The sequence below is a fragment of the Haliotis rubra genome, unplaced genomic scaffold, assembly GCF_003918875.1.
Source record: "Haliotis rubra isolate DU_JTF1 unplaced genomic scaffold, ASM391887v1 Scf568, whole genome shotgun sequence".
NCBI classification, from domain to species: domain Eukaryota; kingdom Metazoa; phylum Mollusca; class Gastropoda; order Lepetellida; family Haliotidae; genus Haliotis; species Haliotis rubra.
The window spans coordinates 93,404-115,779 of NW_025767266.1; the positions used below are offsets into that span (position 1 = coordinate 93,404).

Sequence of the window (22,376 nt, forward strand, 5' to 3'; positions counted from 1 at the left end):
CACAGGGCCCAGTCGATTTTGGTGACCTTCACATGATTTTCAAGGTCAAAGCGACACTTTGAAGGTTTCTGCATATTAACCTGCATGTTATGCTTGTCAGCATTTCACAGTCACAAGGGGACTTTAACGTTTTACTCTTGTCAGCGAGATATCTCAAGAACCGTTCACTAGATTTTCTTCATATTCAACACCAAGCTTTATCTAGGGAAGGTGCAGGGCCCAGTCAATCAAGGTCACTGCGACGCTTTGAAGATTTCAGCATGTTAACCTGAATTCACTGGATTTTCTTCATAGACTTTCAAGACTTCCCTTGAATGTTTTCAAATAAGCAATTTCTTTAGCACCACTTTTGCATATTTCCTACACTATGACATTCATGTCAAGGTCAAAGTCCATCTTGGAAATATTTGTGTGTTTGAACAACTAAAGAGCAAGATATCAAGAGTGGTTGACTGGTCATGTTTTTGTTGACATTTAACTTCATCTTAAACTTTCATTACTTTTTAAGTTTGATTTGATAATTTGCGGCAGGGGATTATGTCACCTTAGTGACAATGCTTGTTCAATGGTTGTTTTATGCGTTTACTTGGATTTCCTATTCATTTATTATTAACAGACATTCATGTCAGAGGAAGCAATTTCTGCTGTCTCACATTTCAGTGCTGAATTGTCTTATTGTCTTTGCCCACGCACATATGCATCTATTAACCGCCTCTAAGAACCGCTGGCAGTAGTATAGTAGCCTTGGTGATGCAATTCATGTCATTGTTTTGTGATAGACAGTGTGGATTACAGATGGCCTTTTAAATAAGTTGGAAAATTCTTAAAGGATTTGAACACAGCCTCCTTGTTAAAATTATTTAAGGATTGCACGCATGACAAGAAATATATAAGTTTACACCATCACTGACAACAGTTTCAGAAGCAAGAGCGGCTTTAGACTGCTTTCAGCAATATTCCATCTATATAATCAAGTCATCGTACAGTGCTGGGGTGATTGAGTGTATGACCTATTATTTGATCAATCTGGTTGTGTCGCTTATGGGCTCAGGAGAATACTCAATTCATGAAATTAAGCATCAAAATAAACTTTAAACAGCATGTTTCTTAGTATGTTTTTAAGATCAACACGTGAACAGCTGATACAGGTTCCTTGTTTATTCATTGCCACTTAAACATGTTAAACAACGGACATGCTCGTGTACCACAGCAGGAAGTAAGTCCTTGTCAGACTCGTGGTTCACTGCATGAACATTCTATGTCGCTTCATGATAATTATGAAGATAAACAAGATAATTTTTTGGGCACACTTCAATTCCAGATGATAATAGAAGCGTCTTTATTAAATCCCTGTTTTAAAAAGTATTTTTAAAAAAGCACGTTTGTCTCTTGTATGACAGTACTTGCATGGCTGGGTGGCCTAGTGGTTAAAGCGTTCTCTCATTGCACTGAATACCTGGGTTCATTTTTCCACATTGGGTACAATGTGTGAAGCCTTTTTTCTGATGTTCTCTGGCGTGATTTCGCTGGAATAATGCTAAATACAGCATATTAAAATCTCACTCACTCACTCTATACAATGTACTTGCATACAAGGGTTGATTTTTTTTGCTGTTTTCACTATTGCTGTAGTAGTAAGTTAACTTCAATGCTTGAAGATATTAATCAATTTAAAAGAAAGGAATGTAATATTGCAGGCAATCTCCAAGAGAATTTTTCCCTGTTGCTACGAAGGGAGGTAACTCTAATCTGACATACTGAACAATGCACAGGCAGTTATGAACATCACCTAATTTATGTGGGTTTTTTATGACTGATATAGGTTTTCATTATTATGGTTGTTTTGCTGTTTCTACATACATCAATTATCAGTGTATGACTGGAATATGTTGGATGACAGCTGACTCCTTTGTACAATTTATAGAGATTTATAAAAAAAAATGTGTTACCAGCAATGTACAGCCTTTTTATTGTGATATCCATGCATATTTATTACCGACGAGGGTGAAATTATCGGTGTTCTTATTTTTCATACAACGCCTTAGGGCAAAATAACGCATTTAAGATCACATTTATTGAGTATTTACAAAAAAATCAAGGGTACTTGTACGCAATGACTTAATAGGAATTGAGTTTTGAAATAATTATTTGCGTAATTTACGCAGATACGCAGCTTATCTGTACCTCTGGACACCCTAGAGATATGCTGGAAACAGGGTTTTACATGACGTGTGATTCTTGCATATTTGACGCAACATTTTTCTAAAAGACGCTCAACATATTATCATACGAGTCAAGCTTGACGCAAGTTTTATGAGTATCCCTCAGAATTCAGTTCAGTAAAATTGATTTGATGAGTAAATCGCATGATAGCTTTCGTTTTATTGCAGACTGTGTTAAAAACGCTTGTGATATTAACAGAAAATACTGGAACACCAAATGGCTAAAAATAGAACCATGCTAGAATGCGGTGAATTTTAGTACCCGCCAATAGCATTTGAGTATGTCATTCACTATATTTAGACGTCATTCGCTATGTTTAGACTATGTTTTGGTCATTTAAGCATTGTCTGTCCTGCTAAGAAACAGTGTTCGCTTGACTCGTTTTTCGGTAATGAAAGCAAGAAAAACAAATCTCCTGACATTTCTAATGATGAACACTAATACCAGCTGCAAGATCATGACCTTTGATATGTGCATTCAGGCAAAAAATAAATCGAACCCCTTTACATTTGGTTGTCAAAGATTCTAGAGATCATATTGACGCAGTTAAAATTCACGAAATGCAACAGCATTTCAGCACATCTGTCAAAAATGCAGAAAAGGCAGACTGATGCTTTTTGATTCACACAAAGAAATGTTACACTAAATTTTTAATGACTCCCAAATAATGAAAATGACTCCCAAAAATAAATACTGTGAGTCACCATGACTCCCATTTTTCAAAGTCTGCGTAAAACCCTGTGGAAAGGAAAAAATCTAAAAGCTTCATCCAATTTACATTTGTTTCTGAGAAGCTGCATTTATATACAGTACATAAATCACAGATTTGCCTAGTACAGATGTTTCCAAATTTTCCTACAGAAAGGGACTCAATTGCAGGGACCTAAACAGACACACAACTTCAATTAGAATCAATAGTTGTATAGCCTTGGATCCAGTGTTATAGTTGTCATTACTGCGAAGATAATTTTCAACATCTATTTCAGTGGAATAAATACACAGATACAACATCAAAATGTCTCTCTTTTTTAAACAAATTATGATCTGTTGTTTGGAATGCATCTCTGTGATTTGAAACGAATATCAAAATATTTTCATGCAAATAATACACTAAGTATGTCAGAAACTTTTTCCACATTTATTAATATTTGTTCTTCAACCTTTGTATCTGTTTGTAAAAACGTTCCTTTATCAGAGAGGTTATGATATAGGCAGAGGTGCCCACTAATAAAATTACACTTTAACACCAGCAATTATGACAGTTCAATCATCTCAGATTGTATGAAATTCTGAGCATGTGCTTATTTGATATTGTAAAGTCCCGAAGATTGGTGATTCTTTGGTTTAAACGTCATTGATAACTTCTCCGTTCGTCAAAATACTCAAGATCTCTGATTATCAGTTTCATATATAAACTTAAGGTAAGGGTAAAGCTGTCACCTAACTATAAGCAAAGAAAACACTGGTACAAATTGGTCGATAAGTAGGAATCCCTGAGAGGCACCCCTTTTGGTAGCCAATCAGAAAAATGTGTTTAGTATAACTCAAACATTCATTACAAATGGTAACTGATCAGTTAACTTACTAGTGTAGGTTTTGCTGATATGCCCTTATATAAGCTAATAGGCATAATATTACCGTTTTTAACATATCATCTGTGATGACACATGTTGCTATTAGTTTTCTGAAAATACAAAAAATAATCAAAGCAAAGTTACTATTTGGAGCTGAAAAGGGTTTGCACCTCTGAAATGCCATTGTGCTTGCTAACCAATCCATTTTGTGAACAATTAAATATTGTATAAACCTCCAAGTCTGGACCTATGGGATAAGACTGTTATGGTATTTTGCTAACTCTTGTCCCAACCTCCCACCCTTCCTCTCCTCAAACCCCAACCCCAGACCCTGCCCCAGCCTTAGCACCTGTCTTTTGTCATTTTTTCAAGACCGCCAGCTATTTGTCATTGCTCCCCGGTTTTCCACCTTTACTTTTCATGAAAATAGAATGATTAGATCAAAGTGATACATTTCAGTAATATTTAATTAGTGGTCATTAAACAAGGGAGAGAAAGATCCATCTTGCAAGGCCAGTTCTATGGGATTTTCATAAGTAGTCTTATTGGGTGAGGTTGTAGAATGTTGATGTGATGATAGAGTGATAATGTGCCTAGTGTCAGGCTAGATGGGAGAGGCGTGAGGTGGCACGTGCCCACTACATCACTGATATGATCAGCCAGGATATAACATAGGATATCACATGGTACAGTCAGGAAGGTGTGGAGTGCTGGGATGATACGGCTACTGTGGTTGATACTGTAGTACTCTCACACTTGTCACACATTGTGTATACACTGGCTTGGCATGTATCTGTCACATACCTATGTGTTGATAAGTGGTCAGGGATGCTGTGGAATCTGTAACATACACAAGCCCAGATACTGATTACACACAGTGTTGAAGCTCAAACATGATAGTCAAGGCTACATTGTCCTAGTTAAATGCCAAATTGCTTGTACTAACTTGTAATGGAATGTAAGTTGCGGGTTAAAATAGGTTCTAAGAAGGACACATGTTCAACTGTTTTCTCTAAGATAACTTGGAATGATGTACTTGTATAATAATGTCATTTGCTGGTTAAAATCATGCAGACAAGGTTAAATAAGTTATCCGAAGGGTATATATTGAAATGTCTTCATGGATATTTAGACAATTACTAATGAGTGACGGGGAACAACAAATTATCTTTACCGAGTTACATTATTTACATAATTCTCAAGCTTTGGCAACAGAATAACACAACTGATTAAATGAGGGAAAGATAATCTGTCATTCCCCGTCACAAGTTGGTTATTGTTTTTACTACCCGTATCTGTTTTTGATCTGAAAAAGGCTAAAATGAAAAAAGCATTCTCTATAAGGAAACCCGCGATGAGGGGAATCTCCATATCCCTACGCATTGATTGGCTTGATCTGACAGCCAATCAACGTTTACCAAAAGGTGTAACCTCCCAGGGGACTTACAGGAAAAACACTACCCTATGTCCTCCTTCCATGGGTAATAAACCAGTTTATCATCCAAAACTGTGTTCCACTGGAGATATTGCTCTCGGGAGATATCGCTTTGACAGATTTTGTACAGTACCCTGACTATGCTATCACGCCATAAGCTTGATGACATCACAATGCTATGACATCGCTGCAATGCAAGTCTAATGGCAGAACCATGTTCAGAGATGTACATTTTTCATTGAAAACTAACGAAGAGTGATTTTGTTATGATAAATAGGGTCTCACCCAAGTGTCTACTGATATCAAGTATATCAACACGAGTTGATAAAGTTACAAATATCTGCGTGAGTTTGGTTTTACCAAAGTACTGTGACTATGTGTCCCAGTCCACCAAGCTGTGAATGGGTACCTCGTTAGGATGAGAAAGCCGCAATAACTCGGTGCGCCTAGTGGCTGCAAGAGTTGTATACTCCCCAGGGAGTTGAAATTGATAATACGATGTGCCGTTGAGATTGACATCCAATGATCGAGGGGAAAATACCGGCGCCTTGAGCATGCACTAGTTGTCTGGATATGTGCGCTATATAAATATCCTACAATAAACAAATTACCGTCTTTTAGCAATATTCCAGCAATATCACTGCGGGGAACATCAGAAATGGGCTTCACACATTGTACCCATGTAACAAACGAATGCTACCCCACTGCCCCATGAACTGCAAGGGGCACATCCAGGCATCTTTGATAAGTGCCCTGTGGTATTTCCTTGTTATAAGCGAAGTTCGTTCTTGGTGTTGCCTGTACAGTGATTATCTGATGTATGTGTGGTCCAGTTACCTGAGGCGCTCCAGTTTGCTGTGCAGAGTTGCATAGGTGTATAATTAGGATGGATTCTTGTCTGACACAAAGTGCAACACTGCAATGAAAGGTTCATGCATACCAGCTGTGAGTGAGTGAGTTTAGTTTTACCCTGCTTTTAGTTTTTCCAATATTCCGGCAATATCACAGCGGAGGACAACAGAAATGGGCTTGACAAATTGTACCCATGTGGGGAATTTAAACCTGGGTGTTCGGCGTGACGAGTGAACACTTTAACCACTGGGCTACCCCACCTTCCCCATACCAGCTGTGAATATGTTTGATTCAGAATAAAAATTGAATAAATTGACGGGTTAATTGTGCCTGTGTATTCAGTCCCTAGTCTTGAGTGTGAGCAGGCTTCAGTGACAGGCTACAGATTACTGCTGCCATCACATTATACATTAACATATACAGTGATATATTAGTAATACATCTAAAGTGGGCCTTTGTGGCATTGGGGGCGGTGGGGTAGCCTAGTGGTTAAGGTGTTCGCTCATCACGGCGGAAACCCAGGTTCGATTCCCACATGGGCACAATTTGTGAAGCCCATTTCTGGTGTTCCCCGCCGTGATATTGCTGGAATATTGCTAAAAGCGGCGTAAAACCCAACTCACTCACTTTGTGGCATTGATGTACAGAAAAATATAATGTCCCTTAAATTCCACTCCCCAGCCTAATTATTGTTTTTTAAAAGAAATTAATTTAATTGATGAATTTTGATTAATATATTCTGTAGGTAGATGTATTTTAATGATTGGTAGTTTAGATTAGTAACTTAGATTGTTAGTGACTGTACCCTCCAAAGGGGGTTAAAGTATTGTAAAATTATTGTCCTCCTGAGAGGGTACATAAGTCCCGAAACATTTAAAGTAAATTTCAACTTACCAGACTCTTTAAACGTAGTAGTATTGTGTTTTTAATTTATGGCTAAATTCAACTACAATCACCAGCGGCTGAAGAGATGATATGAATCCAGATAGGGTCCGTGCAGGTAGCAAAAGTACTGTAAGTCCCCATGGTCCCTAGTATGGTGATCTATCTTCAGTTGTTGGCGATCAATAGCCCATTTCTACATTGTATTGTCCAAAAATAGTTTTCTACTTTTAAAGATATATGCTAGCTAGTTTTAACTCATTTTGTGATAATCTAGTAATTTTACTGTCCTTCATTGACAGGGTTTTATGTATTATATGTATGTATTATGAACTTATAACTAGTTTTAGTCTCGATATGGCTGAAATATTGCCGACGTGACTTTACATCGTAACTCACTCACTCACCCACTCCCCGTCCCATGAGCACCCATAAATCCAGATAAACATCAACAGATTGCTCATACACTTTGAGTGTAAAAATGTTTCTGTGACAGATTATTTATCACTTCTCAGTGAAGTAGATTCTGGTCTACAGCAGTTTGGTCTCTAGTATTGTCAATGCCATACATAGAGGGATAATTTAGTGGTAAATGGACAAGCCCTCAGGCCAAGCGTTTGAAAATATATTATAACCCAACAGGACAGTCATGCAGGAAGGAAAGTCTCATCCAACCTAACAGCACACAGGGATTGGAAAGGCAGGGGCCATGGGCCATTTTGCACATTAGAATAAAAAAATGGCCCATTTCAAGGCCATTTGATATTTTGAAGTTTACTATTGATACAAGGGCAGTGGCCCATTCTAAATTCAGAAAATGGCTAATGATCCTGAAAATGGCCCATTGTCAAAGTTCTCTATCCCAATCCCTCAGTACAGTTTGAATTTCTGCTGTATCTGTTGATTAGACACGATCACAGGTAGAGGTTAAGTGATAAATGTTGACATAAGCACAATCTGGTCATGCTTCAGCCAACAGTGTTGAGTCACTGGACTCACAATAGAGCTGAATATCCATGCATCAGTGACTTCCTGTAAGACTGCAATGCCCAATACTATACCTGACAGTCAGACATGACGTCAGTGACACTTATGAACCCGAGGACGCATCTGCTCTGGACTATCTTATGTTCTGTGTAAACTGAGGACAGTTTGAAACGATCTCAGTTATTCTATGGTGAAGTTACCAGCAATATTTCTCAAACCCGGACACAAACACTGCGTGGAGATTGTGTCGTAATGCAGAATAACACAGTAAGCATGGTTATGAAATATTTGCTAGATGCATAATATATATATATCATATATATATAAGAACCAAGTGTCATTGTTCAAAGCAATCTTACTATACTTGGCTCTAAGATGATCATAACTCCCAGACCTTAACATCGACTTTGCGCTAAGATGACAGTCGTAGTGCTTAGGTTGCTCAGTACAACAGCACTGAGTTACACCCAGTAAACTTTGTATTTATCTTATCTAGTACGAGGCAATGCCCTAAGTTTATGGTGAAAAGATCTGAAGCATCAGGGTTTTGTAAGGCATTGTGGTATCATTGTTTCCAAGGCATGGTTGGGGGCGGTGGGGTAGCCTAGTGGTTAAAGCGTCAGCTCGTCACGCCGAAGACCCGGGTTCGATTCCCCACATGGGCACAATGTGTTAAGCCCATTTCTGGTGTCCCCCGCCATGATATTGCTGGAATATTGCTAAAAGCGGCGTAAAACTAACCTCAGTCAGTCCAAGGCATGGTTACATCTGCAGTCATGTACTTATTGTTACAATTCGCTTACATATCATATTTGTGATTATAACCGTATCCCTTTTTTCAGTCACTTGAATTGAATAATTACGTTATTTTTATAAACGTTATGTTTTTTTACTTGAACTTTTCTGTTATTTATTGAAGGCAAGATATTCAAAATGGAATATATATAAGCCTTTCATTTACATAATTTTACAGTACTGTCAACCAAAACATCAGGCTATAAGCTTCAGTGTTGCAATGTTTCTATTGTGTTATTGTTTCACTGAATGTGATAAATAATACATCAACTGCTCACTTGTTATTGTAATCGGGAAGAAATGTTCGTATGCATTACCATATATTCATAATAGTCTTGTTTGCTTCATGGTGTATTCATTGTAGTCATAGTTATTACAGGTATTTTAAAAAGCCTGACACATCTAATGTGGGCTTCTAGGCTTGAAGTTCCATTTTCTGTCTTGTGGGTTCCACAATAGTGGTTAAGGTGTGACTGAAGATCCGGGTAAGGACTGGTTTTTAACAACCCATGCTTGTCTACAGAGGTGACTGATGGTCAGGCTCATTGATTTGGTTGATGCATGTCATCGCAGGGCTCAATTTAGTGCTTTGTTACCTGCACTGGTGCAACCCAATATTACAAAGAGCAACCTAGTTATTAGTCAAACTTGCACCAGGTGCAAGTTAATTTTTGAGAAATAAATCAACAATAAATCTAATGTTATAAGCATAAGTATGTGAGCTCATTTTTCTTCGAAATTTTGAATAGCTGTGGCACCAAAACATTGCTATTTATAGACACGTTTCAGCTATGACAGCTCTTGTAAACAAGGATCAGCTGCGTCTCTGTGTTGCTATGGTTTCATGGGTACTACATCACAGAAATGTTTATGTGCACTGAGACCTCATAACACACTACACGAAATGTGACCGCCTCCGTGGTGTAGTGGTTAGAGCGTCCGCCCAGCGTGCGGAAGGTCGTGGGTTCGATCCGCAACCGCGTCATACCAAAAGACGTTAAAATATGGTACTTGTTGGTCCCTGCCTGGCACTCGGCATTAATGGGTACCACAAGGACTGGTCGGCTCGGAGTCAGTATAATGTGTCTGAGTGGGGTATTCATGCTTCACTGCGGCATGGTATGTCAGTGGGCTAGCACTATAAAACCAGTTTAAGTCTGGACTAGTACAAGCAGCCGCACATACACATACACACGCATGCACGTCGTCATATGAGCGAAATATCCTCAAGCACGACGTTAAACCCAATTCCACCACCACCACTCGAAATGTGTTTTACTCCGGGCGATTTGATTGGTTTGCCATGATTCTTGGCAATAATGGCATACGATAGGGGTGCGAGTCTTCTTGTAGGTCTTGGAAAGAGGCGAATGCAGCTGCCTCTACAGACTGATCTATGTTGCTGTGCATAGTGATTGTTGGGTGGCATGCTGATGCCAAAGAATGCCATACTATACCTTTCAAGTGACCTTTAGTGCTGCACTAGTTACCATCAGTTCAATTATGCTTTTATTATTTATTTTGGTTCCGTTTGCTCCAGTATTCAGGGATAAATCTACCCCTGCGTCCCGCGTCTCTGACGCAACAAATTCTGACAGGACTCATATTTATTTTACATGTGCGTCCTCTTGGACGCAAGCTTTTGATGAAACACTAATGTTTATTTTTGTGGAGAGGCAATATCAAAGTATACATGGCTAAATCTCCGTAGATTAACTTCCATTCTCAAATAATTGACATGAGCTAATAAGTACACATTATTTGTAAAACGATCGCAGCTTTCATTCGTCATGATATTAAGTTCATTTCCGCGTTTCCAAAAATAGACATCTAGGTCACACCAAGGGAGGTAAGCGGTATGCAAATGAGATCCCAAGATTCATTGCTCGAGCATGTGCAGAACTACTAACCTAGTTTTTTACACTCTATAAATAGACACAAACAGGCTAAGGGAGGTAAGCGATATGCAAATGAGGTTTTTCAAGACAAACTGATTGGTCAATGAACATTGTGACTCTGAATCAACAGTGTCAAGACAAAATCTGAGCACTCAGTACCAGTTAGAGAAAAGCAGGAAGCTTTAGTCAGTAGCTTAACAACTGTTAAATCTATCTGCATGTAATTTGAAAGTGAAAGTGACATTTCACAGGTTAAATTTCTGCTGAGACAGAATGTCATTCTGTTGTTTAAGGTTCTGCATCTCAAGTCCTGGGAAAGTAATCATATAAATGAATCATTTCATTTATAATTATGATGACATTTATGATATAATTTGTTTAATGTTAATAGTTAAAGTAAGACAGTTACTATTTGTGTTCATACTTGTTAAAGTGGCTTCCAGTTGGCATATTTCTTTTGATGTAATTTGTTTTTGAATCACTGAACAGAGTGAAGAAATAAAACAAAACTTTGGTTGGAATTGTAGAACTTTATGCACAAAATATTACAGTGAAGTTACATTGGTCTGGCTAGTAACTTTTTTATTTTTCTAGTAAAAGAAAACATTTGATTGTCAAAGGTCTAGAGCCCTGCTGTTATTTTTATAATATAGCAGTCAACATGCCGCCTGAGATAGATACTGTCAGAAAACACAAAGTTAGGACATTTCAGTCAGGTTGGCCTGATACTCATCGGTTATGGCTGACTTATGACAGGGAAGGTGATTTAATATTTTGTACTATTTAATAACTATGTACTGAAAATGGTATGACACAAGATGCTAAATGCAGAAAGTTTTAAAATATAACTTCTCATCATAATGATAATAAACTGTCCGTTCAGGCTCCAAAACTTTGTGATGATTTCCAGGTTGCAACTGCTCGTATGTATGAAAAACAAGACAAAGCAGCTGTCACCTTGATGAAATCTGTTCATTGGTTAGCTTGTGAAAACATCCCACTGACAAAGTTTAAACGTTTTGTTGACTTTTATATGAATTTGAAAACGAAGACACTGAAATTCTCAAGGAAGGTAAAATCAACTATGATTCTCCAACCACTGCCAGTGATCTGTTAACATCTGTGTTTGATGTGATAGGGTATGAACTACAAGTTAAAATGGAAGAGTCTCCATTTGTTACGATTTAGGTACTACCAGCTCTGTTCTGTGAAATATCCCAGACCGGTCAGACTCACCTGTGCAACCTATAGTAACAATAAACCAGTTTGAATAATATTGGTGGCATTAAGTTTTGTTAGGGACTCATAAAAGTTCTGAGGGACTCATAGTTATTCAGCTCAGTGAGTCCCGGGACTCAGGCAGTTGAATTTGTAGATTTATCACTGGTATTAGCATAAGGAATTGCATGATATTCCAACACGCTTTTTTATTGGTCAGTTATTGTCAGTGTCGAAGTGAACATACTACTTCTAGGTATTGATTAGATCAACCACCAGATCATGGCTGATTCAAGCTCTTCTGGATTTTGACTGCTTTTGGAGCATGTCTTTACTTGGCTGTACTAACAATCAAATAATGCATTAATATTTAAGTCATTATTCAGTTTCCCTGGCTGAGAAGCCATGTGGTAAATCAAATATAGCTTGTATGAGGTCAGTGCCTGTTTTTTATGAACCTGAGAAAAGCAATGTCAACATTGAAGGGTATCTTTCTGTTTGTCTTGAGCTGCGTTAACAATAGTCATGAGAAGGTCAAGGTCACAGAATATAAGTACACCACCACCACCACCACCACCACCTGGTCCCTCTGAAAACTCATCAAATTCCATTTGATTATTTTGAATGATATTTATGTCCACAAAACGTATGTGATCAAGAATGATTTTTATTTATATTTAATTATATCTGTAAGAGTTGTGTGAGTATGGTGGAACATTAAGTTGAAATTTCATTTAGTGACAAGGTGTGCTCTTTGTAAGGTAAATAGTATTTGTTTTGATGATTTGTCACAAAACATGCAACTTGTCAGACATGGTGGCCATCTTGAAATCCAAATAAAAATCACCATCGTAAAAATGTCAGCTGTGCCATGCATAGCATTGTGTTTCACATCCTAACTTTGGTAAGTGATTCTGCCATGATTATTCAAAGTAGAAACATCTTTGACATTATCAGAAGACTTTTAAGACTGTGTTGACATTATCATGAAAAGAAATTTCAAATTGGTCTTATTTCTTAACCATTTCTTAAGGCTTTTATCTCTTAACCATTTCTAATTGATCTTATTTCTTAACCATTTATAACAGCTAGTTGGCCTTGAATTGTTTGTTGCCTTGAAAAAGCACTGACAATTATCCATATGATGACTGTTATTGCAAAAATGTGTGATCTTGAATCTGATTGAATTTGTAAAGTTCTGGCAATGAAAGGCATATACTAAAGTGAAACGCATCAGGCAATGAAATCAGGATGTTTTATATTCAGTAATCAAAACAGCTGTTGTGGTAATGTAAAATAACAGTAATGTAAACTAGTTACATTCAATAAATCCATCTACATGAATGAGCCTGATATCCAACTGAGCGTTTTTAAACATTATGTCCCAATCAATGAATTATTGCTGGAATCCCATGAAGCAGGTGTCTCAACAGAAGACTACAAGGTTAAATCTATGGCCTTGGTAACAGTGTGTACACTAGAGGTCAACCTGGAATTTATTCATGATTACGGTGAGGATTGTGTGACAGTTCAACCTGTAATGTATAAATGGTTACAGTGTGTGTTATGAAGTTCAACTGTGGTGTAACCATGGTAATTTCATAACACAGTTCAACCGGTGGTGTAACTATGGAAATTATATACTACCAGTCAACCCGTGATGTAACCATGGCAATTTTGTGCAACTGTTAAACCTCTGATGTAACCGTGGTAACAGTGTTGTTTGTGTCACCATTCAACCTATGACGTGACCATGGTAACAGTGTTGTTTGTGTTACAGTTCAACATCAAGGATGAGGAATGTAAGGGGGACTACTACCTGCAGTGTCAACAGCTCCAGGCCGCCCAGGCTACTTCCCACATCGACCACATGTGCTGCCTGGACATCGACTCCGAGCCACACATGGTCAGGAAGTCCGGCATCATCTGTACCATAGGTATGTCTGTCTGTCTGTCTGTGTGTGTGTGTAAGTGTGCATGCATGTGTGTAAGTGTGCATGTATGTGTGTGTGTGCCCACATGGTCAGGAAGTCCGGCATCATCTTTACCATTGGTCTTTCTTTACCATTGGTCTGTCTGTCTGTCTGTCTGTCTGTCTGTGTGTAAGTGTGCGTGTATGTGTGTGTGTGCCCACATGGTCAGGAAGTCCGGCATCATCTTTACCATTGGTCTGTGTGTCTGTCTGTCTGTGTGTAAGTGTGTGTGTGTGTGTGTGTGTGCCCACATGGTCAGGAAGTCCGGCATCATCTTTACCATTGGTCTGTCTGTCTGTCTGTGTGTAAGTGTGCATGTATGTGTGTGTGTGTGTGTGCCCACATGGTCAGGAAGTCCAGCATCATCTTTACCATTGGTCTGTCTGTCTGTCTGTCTGTCTGTCTGTGTGTAAGTGTGCATGTATGTGTGTGTGTGTGCCCACATGGTCAGGAATTCCGGCATCATCTTTACCATTGGTCTGTCTGTCTGTCTGTCTGTGTGTAAGTGTGCATGTATGTATGTGTGTGCCCACATGGTCAGGAAGTCCGGCATCATCTGTACCATTGGTCTGTCTGTCCGTCTGCCTGTGTGTGTGTCAGTGTGCATGTATGTGTGTGTGTCTAGTTTCTTGTGATTGCCAGTGTCTGCATGCATGCATGCATGTGAATGTGCACACGTGTCAGTGTTGGGATGAGGGATGGTGCGGCATGTGTTGTGAGTGTGTTTAGTTATAGCAGGGGTAATACATTTAGTCGTAGGTGTGTTGTGAGTGTTTAGTTATAGCAGGGGTAATACATTTAGTTATAGCAGGGGTAATACATTTAGGTGTAGGTGTGTTGTGAGTGTGTTTAGTTATAGCAGGGGTAATACATTTAGGTGTAGGTGTGTTGTGAGTGTGTTTAGTTATAGCAGGGGTAATACATTTAGGTGTAGGTGTGTTGTGAGTGTTTTAGTTATAGCAGGGGTAATACATTTAGTTATAGCAGGGGTAATACATTTAGGTGTAGGTGTGTTGTGAGTGTTTAGTTATAGCAGGGGTAATACATTTAGGTGTAGGTGTGTTGTGAGTGTGTTTAGTTATAGCAGGGGTAATACATTTAGGTGTAGGTGTGTTGTGTGAGTGTGTTTAGTTATAGCAGGGGTAATACATTTAGGTGTAGGTGTGTTTGTGTGAGTGTGTTTTTAGTTATAGCAGGGGTAATACATTTAGGTGTAGGTGTGTTGTGAGTGTGTTTAGTTATAGCAGGGGTAATACATTTTAGGGGGTTGTGAGTGTGAGTGTGGTTAGTTATAGCAGGGGGGTAATACATTTAGGTGTAGGTGTGTTGTGGTGTTTAGTTATAGCAGGGGTAATACATTTAGGTGTAGGTGTGTTGTGGTAGTAATGTGTTTAGTGTATATAGCAGGGTAATACATTTAGGTGTAGGTGTGTTGTGAGTGTGTTTAGTTATAGCAGGGTAATACATTTAGGTGTAGGTGTGTTGTGAGTGTGTTTAGTTATAGTAATACATTTAGGTGTGGTGTGTTGTGAGTTATAGTAGGGAGTAATACATTTAGGTGTAGGTGTGTTGTGTGAGTGTGTTTAGTTATAGCAGGGGTAATACATTTAGGTGTAGGTGTGTTGTGAGTGTGTTTAGTTATAGTAGGGGTAATACATTTAGGTGTAGGTGTGTTGTGAGTGTTTTAGTTATAGCAGGGGTAATACATTTAGGTGTAGGTGTGTTGTGAGTGTGTTTAGTTATAGCAGGGGTAATACATTTAGGTGTAGGTGTGTTGTGAGTGTTTTAGTTCTAGCAGGGGTAATACATTTAGGTGTAGGTGTGTTGTGAGTGTGTTTAGTTATAGTAGGGGTAATACATTTAGGTGTAGGTGTGTTGTGAGTGTGTTTGTGTTGTTATAGCAGGGGTAATACATTTAGGTGTAGGTGTGTTGTGAGTGTGTTTAGTTATAGCAGGGGTAATACATTTAGGTGTAGGTGTGTTGTGAGTGTTTAGTTATAGCAGGGGTAATACATTTAGGTGTAGGTGTGTTGTGAGTGTTTTAGTTATAGCAGGGGTTAGCACATTTAGGTAGATGTGTAGGTGTGTTGTGTAGGAGTTTAGTTATAGCAGGGGTAATACATTTAGGTGTAGGTGTGTTGTGAGTGTGTTTAGATAGTGTGTTTACATTTATAGTTAGGTGTGGTAATACATTTAGGTATAGTAGGGTGTGTGTGTTTAGGTGTAGCAGTGTGTTGTGAGTGTGTTTAGTTATAGCAGGGGTAATACATTTAGGTGTAGGTGTGTTGTGAGTGTGTTTTGTTATAGCAGGGGTAATACATTTAGGTGTAGGTGTAATACATTGTGAGTGTGTTTAGTTGTTTGGTTAGGGTAATACATTTAGGTGTAGGTGTGTTGTGAGTGTGTTTAGTTATAGTAGGGGTAATACATTTAGGTGTAGGTGTGTTGTGAGTGTGTTTTGTTATAGCAGGGGTAATACATTTATTTAGGTGTAGGTGTGTTGTGAGTGTTTTAGTCAGTGTGTTTAGTTATAGCAGGGGTAATACATTTAGGTGTAGGTGTGTTGTGAGTGTGTTTAGTTATAGCAGGGGTAATACATTTAGGTGTAGGTGTGTTGTGAGTGTGTTTAGTTATAGCAGGGGTAATACATTTAGGTGTAGGTGTAGTTGTGTGTTGTGAGTGTGTTTAGTTATAGCAGGGGTAATACATTTAGTTATAGCAGGGGTAATACATTTAGGTGTAGGTGTGTTGTGAGTGTGTTTAGTTATAGCAGGGGTAATACATTTAGTTATAGCAGGGGTAATACATTTAGGTGTAGGTGTGTTGTGAGTGTTTAGATTATAGTTATTTAGCAGGGTAATACATTTAGGTGTAGGTGTGTTGTGAGTGTTTAGTTATAGCAGGGGTAATACATTTAGTTATAGCAGGGGTAATACATTTAGGTGTAGGTGTGTTGTGAGTGTGTTTAGTTATAGCAGGGGTAATACATTTAGGTGTAGGTGTGTTGTGAGTGTGTTTAGTTATAGCAGGGGTAATACATTTAGGTGTAGGTGTGTTGTGAGTGTGTTTAGTTATAGCAGGGGTAATACATTTAGGTGTAGGTGTGTTGTGAGTGTGTTTAGTTATAGCAGGGGTAATACATTTAGTTCTAGCAGGGGTAATACATTTAGTTATAGCAGGGTAATTATTTATGTTGTGAGTGTGTTTAGTTATAGCAGGGGTAATACATTTAGGTGTAGGTGTGTTGTGAGTGTGTTTAGTTATAGCAGGGGTAATACATTTAGGTGTAGGTGTGTTGTGAGTGTGTTTAGTTATAGCAGGGGTAATACATTTAGGTGTAGGTGTGTTGTGAGTGTTTAGTTATAGCAGGGGTAATACATTTAGGTGTAGGTGTGTTGTGAGTGTGTTTAGTTATAGCAGGGGTAATACATTTAGGTGTAGGTGTGTTGTGAGTGTGTTTAGTTATAGCAGGGGTAATACATTTAGTTATAGCAGGGGTAATACATTTAGGTGTAGGTGTGTTGTGAGTGTGTTTAGTTATAGCAGGGGTAATACATTTAGGTGTAGGTGTGTTGTGAGTGTGTTTTAGTTATAGCAGGGGTAATACATTTAGGTGTAGGTGTGTTGTGAGTGTGTTTAGTTATAGCAGGGGTAATACATTTAGGTGTAGGTGTGTTGTGAGTGTGTTTAGTTATAGCAGGGGTAATACATTTAGGTGTAGGTGTGTTGTGAGTGTGTTTTGTTCGTTTAGGTGTAGGTGTGTTGTGAGTGTGTTTAGTTATAGCAGGGGTAATACATTTAGTTATAGCAGGGGTAATACATTTAGGTGTAGGTGTGTTGTGTGTGTTTAGTTATAGCAGGGGTAATACATTTAGGTGTAGGTGTGTTGTGAGTGTGTTTAGTTATAGCAGGGGTAATACATTTAGTTATAGCAGGGGTAATACATTTAGGTGTAGGTGTGTTGTGAGTGTGTTTAGTTATAGCAGGGGTAATACATTTAGGTGTAGGTGTGTTGTGAGTGTGTTTAGTTATAGCAGGGGTAATACATTTAGGTGTAGGTGTGTTGTGAGTGTGTTTAGTTATAGCAGGGGTAATACATTTAGGTGTAGGTGTGTTGTGAGTGTGTTTAGTTATAGCAGGGGTAATACATTTAGGTGTAGATGTGTTTGCATACGGGTTGTCTGTACAAGAGTCTGTCAAACTAATTTTTGTGTGTCTGTGTATCTAAAGAAGTATGTCAGCTTTAGTAATCCATGCATGAATGCAAGTGTCTGAATGTGTGTTGGAGTCATTTGTAACTACTCGCCTCTTTCCATGACCTAAAAGAAGACTTGTAACTGTATAGTTTGCCATTATTGCCAAGAATCGTGGCAAACCAATTAAATCGTGCGTAGTAAATTTGAAATGAGGTCAAATGGTTTCTTTGCGATTATGGGTTTTCCCTCATTATTCATGATTATAAAATTATCTTGTTACTGATATTTGTTAATGACATAAGAAACTTATCTAAAGTGACTTTCGTGTTGTATTAAAAATAAATTGGCGTTTTCTAAGAGCACCCATGTTTGGAAATTCACAGTTATTTTTCCTTGGAAATAGTGCTAGACCATTTTCATCTTCGTTCCGTTTGGCTCAGAGAAGGCCCAGTCGTGATCATGGCCACGAGAGGGGTACAAGTCTCCATCCGGTTTGCCGGAATGACATGAGTAGTTACGAATATGATTGAGTATGTCTGTACATCTTTCCATGTTTGTGAGTGTACAGGTGTCTGTATGTTTGTTTTAGGATGTGTGTACATCCTCAATGCGATGTGTCTGTAGCTGTGTCATTTCTGTGTGTTATTGTGTGTCTGCCTGTCTGACTCTCAGCACTGTTTTATGTATATCCCCCCTACAAACAGTGCAACCTGTGTTATAGGCCCAGCCTGTCGTGAGGTACCCATGCTCCAGAAGATGATCAACGAAGGGATGAACATTGCCCGCCTAAACTTTTCACATGGAACGCATGAGGTGTGTAACATTTTAACTCTGTCAATGACAGTGGACAGATTGACATATGTTATTCTAGCAAGGCGTGGAGTCGTCCCATATTTGACATCATATCCATGTCAGCTTGCCAACAGGGGTAACCTCTTTGGTTATGGGGACAGGGCGTCTGACTTCGGATCGGAAGGTCCGTTGTTTGAGGACAGGTTTCAAGGATTCTGAGGGTACAATGTGTGTAGCCCATTCTGGTGTCCTCCCCTTTGATATTGATAGAATATTACTAAAAGCGGCTTAAGACCATACTCATTCAGGGATTCTGTCTGAGTGTAGTTCTTTGCACATAATGCTTGCAGCAAGGACGATAATCCATGTACCATATTTTTGGCAACATATTTTTCACATTTATTTACCAGTATACCACAATACACAGGGGTTCAATTTTGTTTTAAAAAGCCACTTTAAGGGCAAGTGACTTTAAGAAGTAACTTGTCCTGACTAATTTTCCACTTGCCCTGATTTTATGACATAATTATGATGATGTAATTATGAAAGAAGAAATCAACATGGTATTTGATGTTAATGTTTACTGGACTATTTATTGAAAAGGGATAAATAGCAAAGAAAGATAAATCTACTTTATTATCATTGTGAAATTTAATAGCTACATTTTGAGAAGATATGAAATTAAATCCAAGTTTATTTGCGGTTTGAAACCATAAGTGGAAATTATCTAGTAGCCCACGGACAAGTAAGATACCATTATATGATTGCCCGAAATGAAAACTGACTTGTCCCGGCGTCGGGCGATGGGATTTTTGAACCCCTGAATACACCTTTCAAGCGAGTGAAAATCTGCACAGACTTCCATTCACAACTGATGCCTCCCTTCATAACTAATGTACAAGTCGGCATACTTTACATACGTTAAGTGTATGAAAAAAGAATCTCTCACTGTTAGTGGTGTTCTGATTAATTGAAATAATCGAAGATTGGTCGCAGTGACCAAACGACCAAGCAATGGATTACATTTTCTCACAATTGAACACAAACTATTTTGAATCTACTGTTTTAGTGTTTGAAACACTTGACGATGGAACATATCTTAGAAGTTGTCAGGGCCTGAAAACATGTTTAATTCTCAGAAAACTCACTTCATACTGAAAGGCCATGACTGAATATTTCTTGAAGGCTCCTGAAAGTTGATGTTCATGATATATTAGTCATCACTTTAAAGTAGCAAGTTACATCATGTTATACTTATCTGCAATGACAACTTGAATAAGAAAATCTGAAAAATGACGCTAACCAATTTCTTTCAATGTTTGCTCGTTCATAATGAACCAATCATCAATTGTGAGATTTCGACCTATTCCCAACCCCACTCACTGTCCAACCTTATATTGAGATTGCTGTTATCAGAACCATAGCATTTATTTTCAGAATCTAATATGGTGAAAATATTATCTGCTGGTACTATCAATATCACCAACTTTCAAACACTGTAGCCCCCAATGCTTCACAGTACATATCACAATACAGGAAACTAAATTGCAAAATATTGCTATACAATTTATTTGCCAATTCACAGCCCTTGTTATTTTCCATTGAACAAAAGATCACAGGACAAAGTAGGTCATTTCATAAATCTATTCATTGACCTAACTAAAATACCACTTTTGTGAAATTTCATGAATGAATATATTTCCTTCATTGGTAGACGTGGCCCTGTAGGTTTGACATGCATGATTTCATTGTTGTGAGACGTTACACTTGCTGTTCCTACCTTCCTCTACGTGGCCATGTCCTTTTCCCAAATGATAAGACTGTTATAAGTCTAGGTGAAACAATTGTATTGTAATATATCTTATTGTCTGCATATCAAAGTAAACAAATATAGTTTTATAATGGATTTGTGTGTTTGTGTGAACTTGGTCTCATGGCTGAAATAATGTTAATGTGACTCACTCACTCACTCAGCCACCTGCTCTTATATCTGACCACCTACTCTCTCATTCAAAGTATGTTTTACTGTCCAACCTACTCACTCACTCACTCATTCTGTTTCAGTATCACGGGGGCACCATTGAAAATGTGAGAGCTGCCGCTAGTGCTTTCACCCAGCCTCGTCCCATTGCCATCGCCCTGGACACCAAGGGACCTGAGATCAGGACAGGACTTATCAAGGGGGTGAGTTCTCTTTCAACAGGGTGAGTTCTCTTATATCAATACAAGCAACAACAAAGGTGAGTTCGCTGTTACATCAGTACAAGCCACAACAAAGGTGAGTACGCTATTACATCAGTATTGGCCACAACAAAGGGTAAGTTATCTATCACAGCAGTACAAGTCACAGCAAGGAGTGAGTCCTCTATCACATCAGTACAAGTCGAAGGGTGGGGGTGGGGGTTTTCTATTACATCATTACAAGCTTTAACAAGGGGTGGCCCAACTTATTTTTGTTCGTAAACAAATTTGCACAGTCTATCTATTGTTTTCAAACTAATATAGATATGCAACTGCAAATGAATCAGTGCCTGGCAAGATAGATTTACATATCAAAGTGACCCTAACTCTTCTTTTTAAGCCTGCTGGTTAAAGAGTTCACTCGTCACGCCGAAGACCCGAGTTCGATTCCCCACATGGGCACTATGTGTGAAGCCCATTTCTGGTGTCCCCCGACCATGATATTGCTGGAATATTGCTTAAAAATGGCATAAAACTAAACTCACTCACTCACTCACTCTCTTTTGGGATTTTGATGGAAGCACCCCACAAAGACTATAATCGAAAGATAACTAAGCAAAAAGGAAAAACTGTTTCACGTTTTCTGATATATTTTGATGAAAGTTAAACATTCTATCACATGGTGGCTGGTTATCTAAATGTAGAGACTCGTAAAAATGAAACAGAAGAAAAACATCTGCTGTATCCAAAAATGGACAGCTACCATTGGCAGAGACCACATGGGACTCTGGGTGGGAGAGTGGACCAGTCAGAAGGTTTCAAAATGGTTTGTGCTTGAAATTCCAGGACCCTTCTGCAGAGGTAACCCTGAAGACAGGCAACACCATCAAACTTACAACCGACCCCCAGTTCTACGAGCAGTGCTCCGAGGATGTGCTCTACCTTGACTACGTCAACATCACAAAGGTCATGAAGGTCGTCGAGAGAGTCTACATCGATGATGGCCTCATCTCCGTCATTGTCAGAGAAATTGGTGAGATATAGCAGTGTGCGAAAGTATGGATGTTTCATGAAGTATTAGCAAGTATTAGAACCTTCACTTTCCATGTCCTTGTGCTGTTTAATTGTGCTAAGCATAAGTAAAAACCTAGTGATGGTAGTCCTCACTGAGGACTGAAGGTCTGAGCCCACTTGCACAGAACAATCTTTGTTACAACCTATCTTAGGCCCCAACAATCAACTTTACAATCACCGTACAATTGCCCTAATCCCTTTGCACAAAATCGGTCTTAGTGCGATTGTAAGATGGCATCAATTTAAGATCGTGATCTTAGCTAAGTTTGAACTCTTCTATGGTGGAGGTACGAATT

The 22,376-nt window shown here is 38.6% G+C and overlaps 1 protein-coding gene across 1 annotated transcript in view; it reads left to right on the forward strand.

Moving 5' to 3' along the window:
• LOC124254215 (pyruvate kinase PKM-like) overlaps window positions 1–22,376 on the forward strand; it is a 70,989-nt gene that overhangs the window by 14,281 nt on the left and 34,332 nt on the right. The window contains 4 exon segments of the mRNA XM_046688104.1: window positions 13,645–13,801; window positions 18,755–18,846; window positions 20,890–21,009; window positions 21,853–22,039. Of these exon segments, the coding sequence (XP_046544060.1) occupies window positions 13,645–13,801; window positions 18,755–18,846; window positions 20,890–21,009; window positions 21,853–22,039 (556 nt within the window).